An 18866-nucleotide genomic window follows, 5' to 3' on the forward strand; every position below is an offset into this window, starting at 1 on the left:
CTACTAAAAAAACAAAAAACAAAACCAAAAGTACTAATAAAAAATTAAAAAAAAAGAAGTAAAAAGTAAAATTAAAACTACCTACCTACATGGGATTAAATTCAATTTTTGTCTTCAAGATGAAGACCGCCCCCCAAGAGGAGATGCTCTCAGGAAAGCAGCCCCAAACATTCCATCCTAAATAAATCCCTTGACAGGGAAAAGCTGGTAAGGTCCATGTGGAGCATGTTACATAGGCTCATTGCTCTAATGATCGGGGCCTCGTGCAATTTGGTATATATATTTTTGGTGTGAAATCTCAAAAATTTCACTAGTTCTATCTCTTAAGGACGGATTGTTAATTTTAAATCTAATTTTATCTATTAATGGAGGACAATAAAGTTGGTTGTTTAAGAGTTTATAGAGCATCATTAAAAGATCAAGATTACGTCTCATTTCTAGTGTGTTTATATGGTGTGAAATCTCAAAAATTTCACTAGTTCTATCTCTTAAGGACGGATTGTTAATTTTAAATCTAATTTTATCAAGTAAGCGGCCTAGTGCACTCAAAACTGAAAGCGAGAGAAAATATTAAACGTAGGAAAAGTTTGCTGGCCTCAAAGTGTGTTCCCGGGGTATTTCTTATGGAGGGACTAAAAACGTCAATATATCTCGGGAACGGGTGGGGAATTTTAAAGGTCTGATATTTTTTTTTTTTTTTTGAGTAAATACGACAATTTTACTGGGGGTCTTCGTTTACACTTTTTCGATATCTATCATAGTTTTCTCTAAACAATTCGGACAGACATACATGACCCGTCCATATTTCCCTTTTATATTTATATAGAGAATCTGATTTCAGGTCAATCGGTTGTGTAGACATTGGCTATCTTCACAATCTGAGATAGGGGGAAGCAGCTCAATGGAACCCAGGGGTAAAACAGAGTCCCGCGACAATCTGATGGATATCATCACAACTAATGAAGGACAGTCCGATGTCAAAATGAACCCTCTGGACCAAAGCAGTAATAGCAATCAATATACAACATACATGAGAAATATGAGTACTTAGTGATCCCTACAGAGAGATATTTAGTAAAGTCTAGTCAAAATCCCTTATGTAAAAATAAATAAATGACAAAATTAGTATGATAAAAAAAATCTATGAAACCGATTCTTTGCTTGGTACGTCTAACATACCTACTCTATCTTTTGTAGGTACCTACCTCATCTATAACAACATTGTTTTGAGATCAACTTGGATGCTCCAAAATTTTCGGAGTCTGGCCCACAGTACAAGTGGAAAATTAAGCTCGAGGGGGGCTGGACCCCAAATTTTCGGACCTTGACGTACAGTAAATGACTCTATCTTTTTAGGTACCTACCTCATCTATAACAACATTGTTTTGAGATCAACTTGGATGCTCCAAAATATTCGGAGTCTGGCCCACAGTACAAGTGGAAAATTAAGCTCGAGGGGGGCTGGACCCCAAATTTTCGGACCTTGACGTACAGTAAATGAGAAAAAATCTGGTGTGAACATCACACGACTTTCCTTATCCTATTGAATGATGCTTATTTGAGTGTTCTTTTACCCTAACTTTGGTACTCTATCTTTTGTAGGTACCTACCTCATCTATAACAACATTGTTTTGAGATCAACTTGGATGCTCCAAAATTTTCGGAGTCTGGCCCACAGTACAAGTGGAAAATTAAGCTCGAGGGGGGCTGGACCCCAAATTTTCGGACCTTGACGTACAGTAAATGAGAAAAAATCTGGTGTGAACATCACACGACTTTCCTTATCCTATTGAATGATGCTTATTTGAGTGTTCTTTTACCCTAACTTTTACAATATCTCTAACCGTTTTGTCGCTATAGCTGAAAACCGCCAAAAAACGGTCGAAATCTGTCAAAAGCGGTCAAAATACCGCCAAGCGCAGCAACCATCGCAACCAAACGTTTTGTGTTGCATCCTTGTCACACTTGTGAACTACATACCAAATTTCAAGTCTCTAGCTCATACCGTTCCCGAGACATTTGTGAACTACCTACATACCAAATTTCAAGTCTAGCTTATATGCTTATACCGTTCCCGATTGTTAAATTACACCGAAAACCGCCAAAAAGCTGTATAATGCCGCCAACTGTTGCACCGATCTTAACCAAAAGTTTCGTGTCGCATCCTTGGCACATTTGACAGCTACATACCAAATTTCATAATGCCGCCAACTGTTGCACCGATCTTAACCAAAAGTTTCGTGTCGCATCCTTGGCACATTTGACAGCTACATACCAAATTTCAAGTCTCTAGCTCTTACCGTTCTCGAGATATTTTGTTTAAGAGACAGACACACAGACACACACACACACACGGACCAATGGCTGAAACTTTGGATTTAGGCTCTAGGGACCTCAAAACGTGTTTTGATACTAAAAACTGACCATCGAAAATTTGACCCGATTACATTACTTTCCTTCCTATAGGATAAGGAAAGTCAAGGGGGGGGCTCGCCTCCCCCCCCCCTAAATACGGCCCTGCCTTGAGTGCCAAAACTTGAAACTGCCGGGTCAGGGCAGAAGGAGGGGGGATTCTCTCCTCTCCTCTCAGCTCTCTTAGGTATCTGTTCTGTTCCCGAAATTGATTTTACCTTTTTGCTTCAAAAACTCATCTACACGGGAAATAGGTGGAACTGTAAAAGCGGACTTCATCTACATGGGAAATAGGAGGAACTGTAAAAGCGGACTTCATCTACACGGGAAATAGGTGGAACTGTAAAAGCGGACTTCATCTACATGGGAAATAGGAGGAACTGTAAAAGCGGACTTCATCTACATGGGAAATAGGAGGAACTGTAAAAGCGGACTTCATCTACACGGGAAATAGGTGGAACTGTAAAAGCGGACTTCGTCTACACGGGAAATAGGTGGAACTGTAAAAGCGGACTTCGTCTACATGGGAAATAGGAGGAACTGTAAAAGCGGACTTCATCTACACGGGAAATAGGTGGAACTGTAAAAGCGGACTTCATCTACACGCCATATCTCTAACCGTTTAGTCGGTATAGCTGAAAACCGACAAAAAACGGTCGAAATCCGTCCAAAAGCGGTCAAAATACCGCCAAGCGCAGCACCTATCATAACTAAACTTTTCTGTTGCATCCTTGTCACATTTGTGAACTACATACCAAATTTCAAGTCTCTAGCTCATACCGTTCCCGAGATATTGTTAAACTAGACCGAAAACCGCCAAAAAGCGGTAAAATGCCGCCAACCAATGCACCGATCTTAACCAAAAGTTTCGTGTCGCATCCTTGTCACATTTGACAGCTACATACCAAATTTCAAGTCGCTAGCTCTTACCGTTCTCGAGATATTTTGTTTACAGACAGACACACAGATACACACACGGACCAATGGCTGAAACTTTGGATTTAGGCTCTAGGAACCTCAAAACGTGTTTTAGCATTAAAAACTGACCATCGAAATTTTGACCCGATTACATTACTTTCCTTCCCCTTCCTATAGGATAAGGAAAGTACAAATGGATTAATCGCATAAGTATTACTTTTTACTGAAGCTACTGACCGTAAAATAGCGTTACCCTCCCTTTTGGGCTCTTACCTTAGACTTGGCCTCGTCAAAACCCTTCCTCAGTTCAATCTGGACTCGCTGCAACTCATTCTTCTTGTAGTGAGGCTGTTTCACTCGCTATCTTCTTGTAGCGAGGCTGTTTCACTCGCTATCGAAGCGTATCGCTACTCACCTTAGACTTGGCCTCGTCAAAACCCTTCCTCAGTTCAATCTGGACTCGCTGCAACTCATTCTTCTTGTAGTGAGGCTGTTTCACTCGCTATCTTCTTGTAGCGAGGCTGTTTCACTCGCTATCGAAGCGAATCGCTACTCACCTTAGACTTGGCCTCGTCAAAACCCTTCCTCAGTTCAATCTGGACTCGCTGCAACTCATTCTTCTTGTAGTGAGGCTGTTTCACTCGCTATCTTCTTGTAGCGAGGCTGTTTCACTCGCTATCGAAGCGAATCGCTACTCACCTTAGACTTGGCCTCGTCAAAACCCTTCCTCAGTTCAATCTGGACTCGCTGCAACTCATTCTTCTTGTAGTGAGGCTGTTTCACTCGCTATCTTCTTGTAGCGAGGCTGTTTCACTCGCTATCGAAGCGAATCGCTACTCACCTTAGACTTGGCCTCGTCAAAACCCTTCCTCAGTTCAATCTGGACTCGCTGCAACTCATTCTTCTTGTAGTGAGGCTGTTTCACTCGCTATCTTCTTGTAGCGAGGCTGTTTCACTCGCTATCGAAGCGAATCGCTACTCACCTTAGACTTGGCCTCGTCAAAACCCTTCCTCAGTTCAATCTGGACTCGCTGCAACTCATTCTTCTTGTAGTGAGGCTGTTTCACTCGCTATCTTCTTGTAGCGAGGCTGTTTCACTCGCTATCGAAGCGAATCGCTACTCACCTTAGACTTGGCCTCGTCAAAACCCTTCCTCAGTTCAATCTGGACTCGCTGCAACTCATTCTTCTTGTAGTGAGGCTGTTTCACTCGCTATCTTCTTGTAGCGAGGCTGTTTCACTCGCTATCGAAGCGAATCGCTACTCACCTTAGACTTGGCCTCGTCAAAACCCTTCCTCAGTTCAATCTGGACTCGCTGCAACTCATTCTTCTTGTAGTGAGGCTGTTTCACTCGCTATCTTCTTGTAGCGAGGCTGTTTCACTCGCTATCGAAGCGAATCGCTACTCACCTTAGACTTGGCCTCGTCAAAACCCTTCCTCAGTTCAATCTGGACTCGCTGCAACTCATTCTTCTTGTAGTGAGGCTGTTTCACTCGCTATCTTCTTGTAGCGAGGCTGTTTCACTCGCTATCGAAGCGAATCGCTACTCACCTTAGACTTGGCCTCGTCAAAACCCTTCCTCAGTTCAATCTGGACTCGCTGCAACTCATTCTTCTTGTAGTGAGGCTGTTTCACTCGCTATCTTCTTGTAGCGAGGCTGTTTCACTCGCTATCGAAGCGAATCGCTACTCACCTTAGACTTGGCCTCGTCAAAACCCTTCCTCAGTTCAATCTGGACTCGCTGCAACTCATTCTTCTTGTAGTGAGGCTGTTTCACTCGCTATCTTCTTGTAGCGAGGCTGTTTCACTCGCTATCGAAGCGAATCGCTACTCACCTTAGACTTGGCCTCGTCAAAACCCTTCCTCAGTTCAATCTGGACTCGCTGCAACTCATTCTTCTTGTAGTGAGGCTGTTTCACTCGCTATCTTCTTGTAGCGAGGCTGTTTCACTCGCTATCGAAGCGAATCGCTACTCACCTTAGACTTGGCCTCGTCAAAACCCTTCCTCAGTTCAATCTGGACTCGCTGCAACTCATTCTTCTTGTAGTGAGGCTGTTTCACTCGCTATCTTCTTGTAGCGAGGCTGTTTCACTCGCTATCGAAGCGAATCGCTACTCACCTTAGACTTGGCCTCGTCAAAACCCTTCCTCAGTTCAATCTGGACTCGCTGCAACTCATTCTTCTTGTAGTGAGGCTGTTTCACTCGCTATCTTCTTGTAGCGAGGCTGTTTCATAATAATAATAATAATAATAATAATAATAATAATAATAATAATAATAATAATAATAATAATAATAATAATAAATAAATGTTTCACCACATGTGGACAGAGTTACAAAAGTTTGGAGTGAGAAGGAGAAGCCATTTTTTGTAGAATTTACTATGCCCCTTGATATTTTAGAAAACCTTATACCTATTGGAGTTTTCACTTTTCATATTATTGCTCTCTCTCTCTTGCTTTGGCTTTTCAGAATTTACTCATTCTGCTAGTGGATGTTGGTGTAAACATTACAGACTTTGACAAGGTCAAAACATGTGCTTTCAACATCTATAAAGGAAAGGTAAGTAAGTTCATGTGCTCATTTGTATTAAAGAAGTGAAAATTGTATGGGAACATTTAAGTACAGAGTGTCCATTAATTTATATTTATTTCATTTTTGTCCGAATCAGTAGAGGGAAACTTTTTTTCTTTTTGTAAGTGTATGAGTGATCTATTGGAAACTGCTGCACTGCTGGTGGTGTAGGTATTAATCCCCCACAAAAACACAATTGTGAAAAAAAGGCCAAGTTCCTGTCCAAAAATGTCGGCCTTTAAACTTCAACCTTCTCTCAATTTCAACTTCGCAATGTTTTCCTTTTATTTTCATGTTAATAATAGTTACCGTATTTATGTATTAAGGTTGAAGGAATTGAGATCTAGCATTTTCAGCAGACACGAAAAATTGGGAATGCAGACTTGGCCTTAATTTTATGATCTCACCACTTTTAAAGGCCGAGATTTTTGGACAGGAACTTGGCCTTTTTTCCACAATTGTGTTTTTGCGGGGGATCTCACTCTTTTTTTTCCAAGTGTGTATTTACACATCATCAGTAGGTACAGATTTCCTTATTACCTAGCTAGAGTCGAACCTGCCCAAGTTGGACTCGTCTAAGTGGGAAACCTGGATAACTGGGAAAAATCGTGGCCCCTTCATGGCAACCTCTCTAAGCAGGTCGATTGTGTTTTTGCGGGGGATCTCACTCTTTTTTTTCCAAGTGTGTATTTACACATCATCAGTAGGTACAGATTTCCTTATTACCTAGCCAGAGTCGAACCTACCTAAGTTGGACTCGTCTAAGTGGGAAACCTGGATAACTGGGAAAAATCGTGGCCCCTTCATGCTTCATGGCAACCTCTCTAAGTAAGTCACTTTTTTAACTGGGAAACCTGGATAATTGGGAAAAAATTGTCGGTCCCCTGGATTCCCACTTAGACAGGTTCGACTGTATTTGCGAGCTTTTGAAAATTTTCCGTGAGTTGAAATATCTTTTTGATACCTAACTAAGCCTTTAGTACCTAGTTTAGTCATTAAAAAAGCGGTCGAAATACTGTTAACTATAAAAATACAGGAAAATACCGCTAACCGTTGTTCCGATGTTCATGAAAATACTAATAGGGGTGTTTTAGGTATGGTTTTGGGGGAGTCTACTGTCATAACTTTTCCGATATGTCTAACCGTTTTGTGAAAACCGCCAAAAAGCGGTTAATTCCGCCTGTGAGCGACTCCCAGTGCAACTTTTGCTGATTTTTATATTTTTCCCTTTACTTACTCATCAAGACCTACCATCCTGCCAAATGGTTTTGGGGGAGTCTACTGTCATAACTTTTCCGATATGTCTAACCGTTTTGTGAAAACCGCCAAAAAGCGGTTAATTCCGCCTGTGGGCGACTCCCAGTGCAACTTTTGCTGATTTTTATATTTTTCCCTTTACTTACTCATCAAGACCTACCATCCTGCCAAATTTCAAGTTTCTAGGACATCGGAAAGTGCCTCATAATTTTGATGAGTGAATCAGTCAGTGAGTCAGTCGTAAAATAAGCGATTTTCAAACCGTTTTTTCTACGGCTTCCGGTAAAGCTAGAACTTCGGAATTTCGCAGGCATAATAAGGAAGTATAGGTTAACATATGGTCCAAATTTCGTGACATTACATTGAAAATTAATGGAGTTATGATAGGGGTAAAAATATGTTGAAATGTTTCGTGTAATATACACATAGGCGTGCTCAGGCCGGAACTTGGCCCGGCGCACTAATAAAAAATATTTTTACTATTAAGTAATTAGTACTATTTTACAATTTTCAAGTTGATGTACTTGATAAATAAGAAAAATATTTTGATAAATAAGAAGAAAACATAAAATGTTCATTTTATGCTTTCAGTTATTCAAAGAGAAAAGTTTGGATGAGATTGGTCTCCTTGTTATAGGCAGTGAAGAATCTGAGAATCCATCTAATTATGAGCACATCTGTGTAGCATCTGCCCCAGGCCTAGCAGCATGGTCTATCTTGAAAGCTATTCACAATCTAGAACAGAACAAACAAACATCAGGAGACTGGCTACAGGGTCTGGCAGTAGCATGTGATTTACTAGAACAATATTCCGAGTATGTGTAATTATTGTGTATGCAGTAGCATGTGATTTACTAGAACAATATTCCGAGTATGTGTAATTATTGTGTATGATATATGACAAATGACAGGCAGATATTTTTAGTATATTAATAATTAGGTACCTATCATTATTATATTTCAAAAGTAATTGTAGAACTGCAGAGCCCCAAATGGCTGCTGTTGTGGGTGCTATGTGGTTGAGCTCAGGGCCGTATTAAGGCTCGATTCTCGGTCCAGACTGCTGGAACTACGTCATGGATGAACTCCTAAACCAAGCGTATCCGGATGGTTGTGAGATCCAGGCGTACGCCGATGACGTGGCCATACTGGTAACGGGTAGGTCACGCACTCAAGTCGAGGAAAGAGCGAATAAAGCGATGGATACAGTTCAGGTTTGGCTTACGAGGAATCGGATTCAGTTGAGCATCGACAAGTGCTGCTACGTGCTGTTCGGCAATAGCTTGAGTTGCGACCCGACCGTTAGATTTAGCGGCGGCAGAATCCATAGGACGCGGTGCACAAAATACCTCGGTGTCTGGTGGGACGAAAAGCTCACGTTCAAAACGCATGTAGAAAAAACGTGCCAATCAGCTCGCAAGGGCTTTTGGGCGCTAAGGAGGCACGTCGAGCTCAACTGGGGCGATCAACCTCAAAGTATGCGATTGATATAGGTACGAAGGCGCAACCCTGCCCAAGGTGTTGTATGGGATTGGAGTTTGGGTTGACGCGCTCTCGCGAGTGAAGGTTAGGCGAAGACTCTTGACCTTGCAGCGTCACTGTGGGATGGGAATTGCGGGATGCAAGTTCTCGGTCAGTCACCCGGTGACACAACTGCTTGCGTCAGAGCCACCACTGGATTTGGTGGCGCAAGAGCGCGTTGTCATAGAAAGGCTGGATTCAAACGGGTACATATCTCGGAAGAGAGTACAGAATTGACGAGGGAACGAACGTCAACGTGGTAAAAAGGAGCTTACGTGAGGCGACACTTGTCGAGTGGGAAAGTAGATGGCGAGATGATCCCCGTGGCCGCCACACGAGGAAGTACTTTCCCACCGTCGAGAGTAGATTGGGCCTGAAAATCCAATTTACGCGTCGGCTAACGGAGATCCTGACTGGGCATGGATTCTTTCGGGAATACAAGCACAGGATACTGCACGATGGCAATGGAAAATGCCCCGAATTACCCGGAACATTGCATTCTGGCATGTCGGCGATTTGATGAGGAACGCGATAACTTTCGTCGGCCATGCTACGATCAGATGCCCGATGTGCCTTGGCCACCCGGTTTCGACCGGCACTGGAAAACTTTGCAAGGCACGAGGAGGATAGGCCTGTGGGCTAGCGAACGAAAGGCGGGAAGAAAAGAAACGGCGAGAGGCAAAGACGGCGAGAACAGAATGGGCGTCGGCTTGGCAGTAAACCGAGTCGACAAAGCACTGGCGGTTGAATGAAAGAATGGCGACGACCAGAATTCCATGGCGGTAGAAAAAGATCGTGCGACAGCACGCAAGGCAGAGTAAGAGCCATGATGATAGCCATGGATTCTACTTTAAGGGCGCTCGCGCTCAGGTGTAGGACATCTCCGGATGGTCTATATCCGAATCTCATGAAACTGAATTCTTCTCTCTTCCATCTTGAAAATTATGTTTCATCTACTAGTAGGCTAATGTCATATATCCGAATCTCATGAAACTGAATTCTTCTCTCTTCCATCTTGAAAATTATGTTTCATCTACTAGTAGGCTAATGTCATTTTTTTTTCTTCAGAGGACAGTCATATGCTAAGGTTGGCTTCATCCTAATTTCAAACTTTGAATCCAGTGTGGATGCATCTCTGTTACCTGGTGTTCAGAAAACATTGTGCCAGCATGCTGTGGATCTCATTTGCATGTAAGTATAATATCTCAGTTATCATTTGGTAAAATTCTCAATGATACATCACGAATATAATAAACAGATAAACTCCTGTTTACACATTGATTTTGAATGCTTTCCAGTGGTTTATCTGAATCAAATGACTCGTTGGTAACACAGTATCCTCCCAGTTATCAATGTCTGAGTCAACTAGCTACCATGCCCAATGTAGAGTTGAGTTCTGTATATCAAAGCATTGAGGAGACCAAGTTTACACCCAGGGAAGTAAAGAATTCAATGCCATGGAATGTAGACTTCTATATAGGAGACTTGCCTGTGCCCATCACTGGATATAAGTGGGTAAGATGACAAGAGGCTTGTTTAATTCAATCTTTTTGATTATTATTTTCCATCCAAATTACTTTCGTAAACTCGGAAGCAATAAGAGTTGGATTTTTTCCTCCTCTTCTGAAATGGAACCTATATCTCTTCTACATACTAGATGAGTGGCCCGGTTTCTGACAAGAGGAAACTCCGGACTCTCCGGAGTTTGAGCTCACTAACCACGGAGTTTGCAAAAAGTGCGTTTCTAACAATATACTTGTTCGAAATTCCGCATGTTTAGCGCTAGCGTCGTTGATTTTAAACCAGCCGTTTGTTCCATGGTTAGGACTTAAAGCGAGGAGTTTCATTTCCATTTGTTTACATTTTGAGTTTAAACACAGACTTTCTCCGCATGTTTAGCGCTAGCGTCGTTGATTTTAAACCAGCCGTTTGTTCCATGGTTAGGACTTGAAGCGAGGAGTTTCATTTCCATTTGTTTACATTTTGAGTTTAAACACAGACTTTCATATTAATCCGCATGTTTAGCGCTAGCGTCGTTGATTTTAAACCAGCCGTTTGTTCCATGGTTAGGACTTGAAGCGAGGAGTTTCATTTCCATTTCTTTACATTTTGAGTTTAAACACAGACTTTTATATTTTCAGGTTGGTAAAGAGTATGGTAACATTTGGAGCAAGATTAAACAAGAGAGTGAAGTCAAGGAAGAGGCAAGCACAAGTGCTAGTGTAACTAAACCCCAGTATGTAGTTGCTAGCAAGGTATACACTCAGAAATCTGATCCTACCCAACCACCTCTGGAGGAACATGAAGTAGTCAGAGGTAATGTACTCAATGCAAGTAGTTGTTGCATAAGTACCTACATCAGTAAAACGAAATACCTACATTAATGAATAAGGAATGAGTAGCTGGATTGATTTTTTAAACGAATTTTCGAGCTAAATTTTATCTTACATAACTATATCGGATGACAGTAGGGTAATTTACTATGTTTTTCAATTGTGTTCAGGTTATTACTATGGCAATACGATCATTCCAATGACCAGTGCTGAGAAGGCAGCAATGAAATATCAATCTGGGGAGAGAGGACTCAAGCTGATATGTTTTACCACCAAGTCCAATGTACCCTTGTATCTTTTGCAAGGTGATACTGTGTATATTATAACAGCTTCAACCAAGTCCAAGGTACTTACATAACCTAATTTTTTATACATGATGTCTCCTGAAATCCTGTTATAAGAAAAGAGATACAGCCACTAGTAGTCCACTGAACTCGAGAAAAGAGCTATATGTATTGCATGTGTGTACCTATCAATTTTCATGAAATTTGGATTAAGTAACTGTATCTTATTTCAATCTTTATTTTAAGAAGACATCACACATCATGTAGGTAATTGAAAGTGGAAAAAACTCGCTCAGTAAATAGAAGTGATTTTTTTTTTTTTTTTTTACAAAATCTCTTGAGATTAAGAGTTACTTTTATTTCTTTCCTATAGGATAATACCCTACTGTTGAGTCTCATCAAGCAGTTACATTCAGAGGGTCTAGTGGCTATAGTACGTCATGTGTATAGTAAGAATAGTACTCCCAATATACAAGTCTTGTATCCTGTGATGGAGGAAGCAGAGGAGAGTGAAGATCAGGATGATGATGCTACCAAACACAAATATGTGAGGATCACTTTTATTAAATAAATATAAATCGCAGTAATACATATATAACTATAAAATTCTCCTCTTGATTAATTTAAAGTTTTCATGTAAGATGTAATGTCTAACGTGTCCTGAAGTGGGTGAATCCCCCTGCTAACACCAAATAGCTTGCATTTTATTGAATTATGTACCTATGTAACGATAAAATTCCGATTTCACTGTATGTATTTGAACGAAGTTTTATTAGTTGTGTACCATTGTCTTTCAGTATTTTGCCATGGCAGATTTACCATTCGCTCAACAAATGACTGACATCAGCAGCGCGTCAGATGTTGCGAATTTCAGCCATTACTTTGATAAAACTCATGATGAAGGGTTTAGCCAAGAAACTCAGGATGCCATGGAGACCTATATTGAGCGTCTGGATCTTGTGAAGGAAGCACAATAGTAAGTCCATCATTAATCATTATACAGGGTATTCCAAAGCTATGATCGGTACTGGAAACCCTCGGTTAAGTTCCTATGATTTCCATATAAAAACTAAACAAGTGTTGTTCTATTTCTGTTTGACCTCAGCCTCATGAGGACGTTGGATTAAAAGCCCAGTAAAGAAGGCAAAGTGCTATAATCTGTAATGCGTCACAATAATGACTTGAGCTGTTGAAAGATGAAAGGATTTTTCTTAACAGCCTTGAACTTTTTTTTGTTCCTTTCCCTATCCAAGAGTCACATTCGTGTTAGTGTCATATGTGTTTTTTGTACTAAGTATTAACCACGTCTGTACGTGTAAGAGGTGCTATAATCTGTAATGCGTCACAATAATGACTTGAGCTGTTGAAAGATGAAAGGATTTTTCTTAACAGCCTTGAACTTTTTTTTTTTGTTCCTTTCCCTATCCAAGAGTCACATTCGTGTTAGTGTCATATGTGTATTTTTGTACTAAGTATTAACCACGTCTGTACGTGTAAGAGTCAGTCTTGTCATCTTGTGTCATCACTATAGTGGTCCATTATAAATTTCCAGTGCTGAAGACATCCCTTATCTACCAGAGGTATCTCGCAATCCGTCCATTCAGATTCAGTGCCATTTGCAAGTTGAGAAATGTCTCTCCCCTCACGCGGATCTGGCCAAGCGTGAATTACCATCTCATATTAGACAATTGTATGAACCTCGTCCCATAGTACACCATGTGGCAGGTCCCCTCACGCGGATCTGGCCAAGCGTGAATTACCATCTTATATTAGACAATTGTATGAACCTCGTCCCATAGTACACCATGTGGCAGGGGAACTCAAACAGGCTCTGGGGGAAATACGCCCTACCAGCGCAGATGTCAAAGATGAGGATATATAATTTTATAATGCTAGAAATCTACGGTCTATCTGATCTAAAAATAAGAAATACCAGCGCAGATGTCAAAGATGAGGATATATAATTTTATAATGCTAGAAATCTACGGTCTATCTGATCTAAAAATAAGAAATAAAAAAATCTAAAGGCGGCCGCTTCAAAAACCTTTAAACTTTGAACCAATCAGAAGGCACCCTTTGTTACTCATAAACTCATATAGTGTACTACAAATAAAACCGGTTATTTTTTGAAGATTTGTAAAGGAAGATACGATGATGTAATATGTACTAGAAATTTGGTGACCCTCTGTACTCGGAGCCAGTTTTTTTTTTTAACTGGTGATTGTCTTGAGATTATTTTAAGCTTTAATTGGACTGCCGGGCAGCGGCGTTAGATACAATAACAGAACTATCTGTCTGAATAAAGAAAAGGGGTTTAAATTGATTTAGGTACATAGGCATCTATATTTTTGTTGTACCTATTATTAGGTTTTTATATTATTAGGCAATTCATTGTTAAAATAGATAGAATGTAACTAGCTAGAGGAATAGTACTCTAATTGTTAAGCTCCTCTTTAAATAAAACACATAAAAAAATAGTCTGACTTTTCATTTTCTTTTTCCAATGTTTTTCTTATCCTATTTAGGTTCAATTAGGGTGCCCACACAACGAGGAATTCAAGATGAAGCACAAAGATGAAACCGTAAGATGAAAAAAAAAAAACAAACGTACACATTCTTATGAGACCGGGCAGAACGAAGCATTCCGAATACCTACATTAATGAATAAGGAATGAGTAGCTGGATTGATTTTTTAAACGAATTTTCGAGCTAAATTTTATCTTACATAACTATATCAATACCTACATTAATGAATAAGGAATGAGTAGCTGGATTGATTTTTTAAACGAATTTTCGAGCTAAATTTTATCTTACATAACTATATTGGATGACAGTAGGGTAATTTACTATGTTTTTCAATTGTGTTCAGGTTATTACTATGGCAATACTATCATTCCAATGACCAGTGCTGAGAAGGCAGCAATGAAATATCAATCTGGGGAGAGAGGACTCAAGCTGATATGTTTTACCACCAAGTCCAATGTACCCTTGTATCTTTTGCAAGGTGATACTGTGTATATTATAACAGCTTCAACCAAGTCCAAGGTACTTACATAACCTAATTTTTTATACATGATGTCTCCTGAAATCCTGTTATAAGAAAAGAGATACAGCCACTAGTAGTCCACTGAACTCGAGAAAAGAGCTATATGTATTGCATGTGTGTACCTATCAATTTTCATGAAATTTGGATTAAGTAACTGTATCTTATTTCAATCTTTATTTTAAGAAGACATCACACATCATGTAGGTAATTGAAAGTGGAAAAAACTCGCTCAGTAAATAGAAGTGATTTTTTTTTTTTTTTTTTACAAAATCTCTTGAGATTAAGAGTTACTGTTATTTCTTTCCTATAGGATAATACCCTACTGTTGAGTCTCATCAAGCAGTTACATTCAGAGGGTCTAGTGGCTATAGTACGTCATGTGTATAGTAAGAATAGTACTCCCAATATACAAGTCTTGTATCCTGTGATGGAGGAAGCAGAGGAGAGTGAAGATCAGGATGATGATGCTACCAAACACAAATATGTGAGGATCACTTTTATTAAATAAATATAAATCGCAGTAATACATACAGGGTGTCCCAGAATTTATGCTTTAATTGATTTTCTCGGAGCCTGTTCGAAATTTCGAAAAACAAAAAGACCCGTAACTTTTTGATTTTTAAAGCGGACATTTTGGCAATATTGCGATTCGCCAAAAATTTCGCGAAGTCTGCGAATCGCGTACCAACTTTGGATTTTTAAATTAGAACCCCTATTTTTTATTGCATATTCGTTTTCTACGTTAAATTTGAAGTATAATCGACTACTCAATCGAATTTTTGCAATTCGCGGTTTTCGCGGAATTTGCGAAAAACGCGAATCACAAAAGTGCTTATAAAGTACAAGCTACATACTAAATTTCAAGTCTCTAGCTCTTACCGTTCTCGAGATATTTTGTTTACAGTCAGACAGACACACAGACAGACACACACGGACCAATGGCTGAAACTTTGGATTTAGGCTCTAGGGACCTCAAAACGTGTCTTGACACTAAAAACTGACCATCGAAAATTTGACCCGATTACATTACTTTCCTATAGGATAAGGAAAGAAAGTAACAAGGATTTAGGCTCTAGGGACCTCAAAACGTGTCTTGACACTAAAAACTGACCATCGAAAATTTGACCCGATTACATTACTTTCCTATAGGTATAGGATAAGGAAAGTAACAAGTGCGCTAGAATCACATGCGTATAGTAGGTATACCTACTCGCAGTACTCGCCCCACTATGGCCATGGCGTTACGTTACGCTAGTCATGCACTGTTGCCACGTTTTGCGTTCGCGTTAAAATGTGCATATCTCGAGAAGTACATAATGTAACTGAAAAATTTTTGCGGTGTACTTTTTTTTAATTTTTTCTTCTTTCATATGAGTAGATATTTGAAAATCATGAGAATTGTCAACTGTAGCATTGAATTGCGTGAAATATTTTCAATTTTCAAGTTGAAAAATCCCCGCTATGGCGTGACGTTACACTAGTCATGCACTGTTGCCACGTTTTGCGTTCGCGTTAAAATGTGCATATCTCGAGAAGTACATAATGTAACTGAAAATTTTTTGCGGTGTAATTTTTTAAATTTTTTCTTCTTTCATATGAGTAGATATTTGAAAATCATGAGAATTGTCAATTGTAGCATTGAATTGCGTGAAATATTTTCAATTTTCAAGTTGAAAAATAACCAATTTTTACCCTAAAATTTCAAGAAAATGATCAATCCCGAATATCCCGGGATTGGAAAATCACACAATTCCGATCCCGAAATGAAAATCCAGTCCCGGGATTGGATTCCCTAGTCGTAAGCTCCTTTTTGAATTTTTTTATGACACAAATAAAGTGAATAGAAAAACCAAATAAAATAAATTTTTTATTTGTTTAAAAAAATACAGCTATTGTTTCAGGAAAAATTTTCAAGAAAAAAATATTTCTTTTTTGAGGCAAATTCAATGGGTTTCAATGAACAGCTTGGAAAATTTTCTGGAAAATTCAATTCCCAAATTCCAAAAATATGCGATTTCAAAATTTCGAAAATTGGCAATTCCAAAATCTCGAAAATTGGGAATGTCCACCTCTTATGACAAATAGGTTTTTCTATTGTCAGTTGTGCTCAGCGTCTCTGAGAATACGTTACATAATCCAGTTACGTTATTTTTACTAGCAAAGATCGATTTTTTTTTCTTTTCTTTTATTTTTTTTTTCCAATTAATTTCTAAACTTTATTAAATACCTAATCTAGCAAAAGGTCGAGAGAGCTACATACTAAATTTCAAGTCTCTAGCTCTTACCGTTCTCGAGATATTTTGTTTACAGTGTTCCTTTCCCTATCCAAGAGTCACATTCGTGTTAGTGTCATATGTGTATTTTTGTACTAAGTATTAACCACGTCTGTACGTGTAAGAATTTTTTTTTTGAGCGGCAATTTTAATTTTATAATTAATTTATTATTTATTCTTGAAATTTGAAATCTTGAAACTTGAAGAGCCGTGTCAACACTTGTGTGTGATAAAAATCAATTAATTACATTGTGACTTTCACCTAATTGTTAATCTTCTTTTATAATTATAACAAATCATTTTAAGTTTACTTGCTTATATTTACTTGCTAGCACACTCTTGCGGACTATTTAGTCGTAAGTAGGAATCCAATCCTGGGATTGGATTTTAATTTCGGGATCCCGGGATTAGAAATTGCCAATCCCGGGATTTCGGGACCAGTCCTGGGATTGGTATAATTTCCAGTTTTAAACCCCTTTGACGGAATTTTTTGATAAACTACCCCTAGTATGTAATACGTCCTATACGACGTTATTTTGGATTAAAATACCCGAAAAACTGCAGAAAATAACTCTTTTGACAAATGCCGTGTCAATGTTCTGTGTTTTCTATCGTCCATGACATGGGAGTTGGACCATATGAGCCTTGGTACATATTATGTGATATGCCGTGTCAATGTTCTGTGTTTTCTATCGTCCATGACATGGGAGTTGGACCATATGAGCCTTGGTACATATTATGTGATACACATGGACCACATGGTACATATTATGAGTCATAAAAAAAAAAAAACAGTTTTAATAATTGCCAGTCACTCGTCTGATAGCAAAGGTCTTGAGCATAATGGTAAGTTGGTTAATGGGACTAATGGTTATATATAAACAGTTTTAATAATTGCCAGTCACTCGTCTGATAGCAAAGGTCTTGAGCATAATGGTAAGTTGGTTAATGGGACTAATGGTTATATGTCAAAAAACTTATTATCTTATCTTATTAAGCCAAATGAGATCTTTCGATTGGTTTAGGAATTTATATCTCTACGACTTAGCGTTCCTAAGATAGCGATAGTGATATCTTAGACCGTCTAGGTATTAAATGTCAAACTTTCAATTGCAATTTCCCAAAAGTTAGTGTTTTCAGCATACACATCTCTTCAACATATCAGCATTTAGTTCTGAGGGTGCGATATAGGTAGGGACGTGTAGACACCAATATTATTGAAAATTGTGAATATTTAATTATTATTACCAATTTGGTAATTGAGGAATTCTCATGTAAAAAAAATTCAACCTAACATAAATAAAACGAAGCGGTCAAAAATCACATTCACAAATCTGGGGTGCGATATAGGTAGGGACGTGTAGACACCAATATTATTGAAAATTGTGAATATTTAATTATTATTACCAATTTGGTAATTGAGGATTCTCATGTAAAAAAAATTCAACCTAACATAAATAAAACGAAGCGGTCTAAAATCACATTCACAAATCTGTTTTCGATTTTAAAATCCGTCGTGTACTTGCCGAGATATTTGTGTTTGAAATCGCGCTTTTCGAAGGATTTTTTTTTTACCGCGCGGCGAGTGCTAATATTTTGACAACACTGCACGTGACGTCATTCCATAGTTGAAAAAAAAAACAACAAAGAAACACTTGCTTGCATTTTCCATTTGAATATTTGAGACTGTTCTTTTTCGTCAGTTTTGAGCTTATTTCTAGAGCTAGAGACTTGAAATTTGGTATGCAGCTGTAAAATGTGACAAGGATGCGGCACGAAACTTTTGGTTAAGACTGGTGCAACGGTTGGCGGCATTTTACCGCTTTTTGGCGGTTTTCCATGTAATTTAACAAAATCTCGGGAACGGTATAAGCATATAAGCTGGAACTCGCGCTTTCGAAGGATTTTTTTTTTACCGCGCGGCGAGTGCTAATATTTTGACAACACTGCACGTGACGTCACGCCATAGTTGGAAAAAACAACAAAGAAACACTTGCTTGCATTTTCCATTTGAATAATTGAGACTGTTCTTTTTCGTCAATTTTGAGCTTATTTCTAGAGCTAGAGACTTGAAATTTGATATGCAGCTGTAAAATGTGACAAGGATGCGGCACGAAACTTTTGGTTAAGACTGGTGCAACGGTTGGCGGCATTTTACCGCTTTTTGGCGGTTTTTCATGTAATTTAATTAACAATATCTCGGGAACGGTATAAGCATATAAGCTAGAGACTTGAAATTTGGTATGTA

At 39.0% G+C, this 18866-nt stretch overlaps 2 protein-coding genes across 3 annotated transcripts in view; both read left to right on the forward strand.

Moving 5' to 3' along the window:
* LOC113469368 overlaps nt 1-1149 on the forward strand; it is an 18009-nt gene extending 16860 nt beyond the window's left edge. For both annotated transcript variants that reach the window (XM_026827010.1, XM_026827009.1), the window contains exon 3: nt 842-1149. In XM_026827010.1, the coding sequence (XP_026682811.1) occupies nt 842-1051 (210 nt within the window). In that variant the 3' untranslated portion in view covers nt 1052-1149. The remainder of the gene's footprint in view (nt 1-841) is intronic.
* The window catches only part of LOC103513911 (X-ray repair cross-complementing protein 5-like), a 14490-nt gene extending 708 nt beyond the window's left edge, over nt 1-13782 (forward strand). Inside the window, exons 2-12 of the mRNA XM_008478766.3 lie at nt 5803-5892; nt 7753-7976; nt 9751-9873; nt 9981-10197; nt 10824-10998; nt 11186-11361; nt 11673-11846; nt 12097-12275; nt 12852-13024; nt 13114-13158; nt 13241-13782. Coding sequence (XP_008476988.1) covers nt 5803-5892; nt 7753-7976; nt 9751-9873; nt 9981-10197; nt 10824-10998; nt 11186-11361; nt 11673-11846; nt 12097-12275; nt 12852-13024; nt 13114-13158; nt 13241-13263 — 1599 coding nt within the window. The 3' untranslated portion in view covers nt 13264-13782. The remainder of the gene's footprint in view (nt 1-5802; nt 5893-7752; nt 7977-9750; nt 9874-9980; nt 10198-10823; nt 10999-11185; nt 11362-11672; nt 11847-12096; nt 12276-12851; nt 13025-13113; nt 13159-13240) is intronic.
* The last annotated feature ends 5084 nt before the right edge of the window (nt 13783-18866 follow it).

The sequence above is a fragment of the Diaphorina citri genome, unplaced genomic scaffold (genome assembly GCF_000475195.1).
Source record: "Diaphorina citri unplaced genomic scaffold, Diaci psyllid genome assembly version 1.1 scaffold1044, whole genome shotgun sequence".
NCBI lineage: Eukaryota > Metazoa > Arthropoda > Insecta > Hemiptera > Psyllidae > Diaphorina > Diaphorina citri.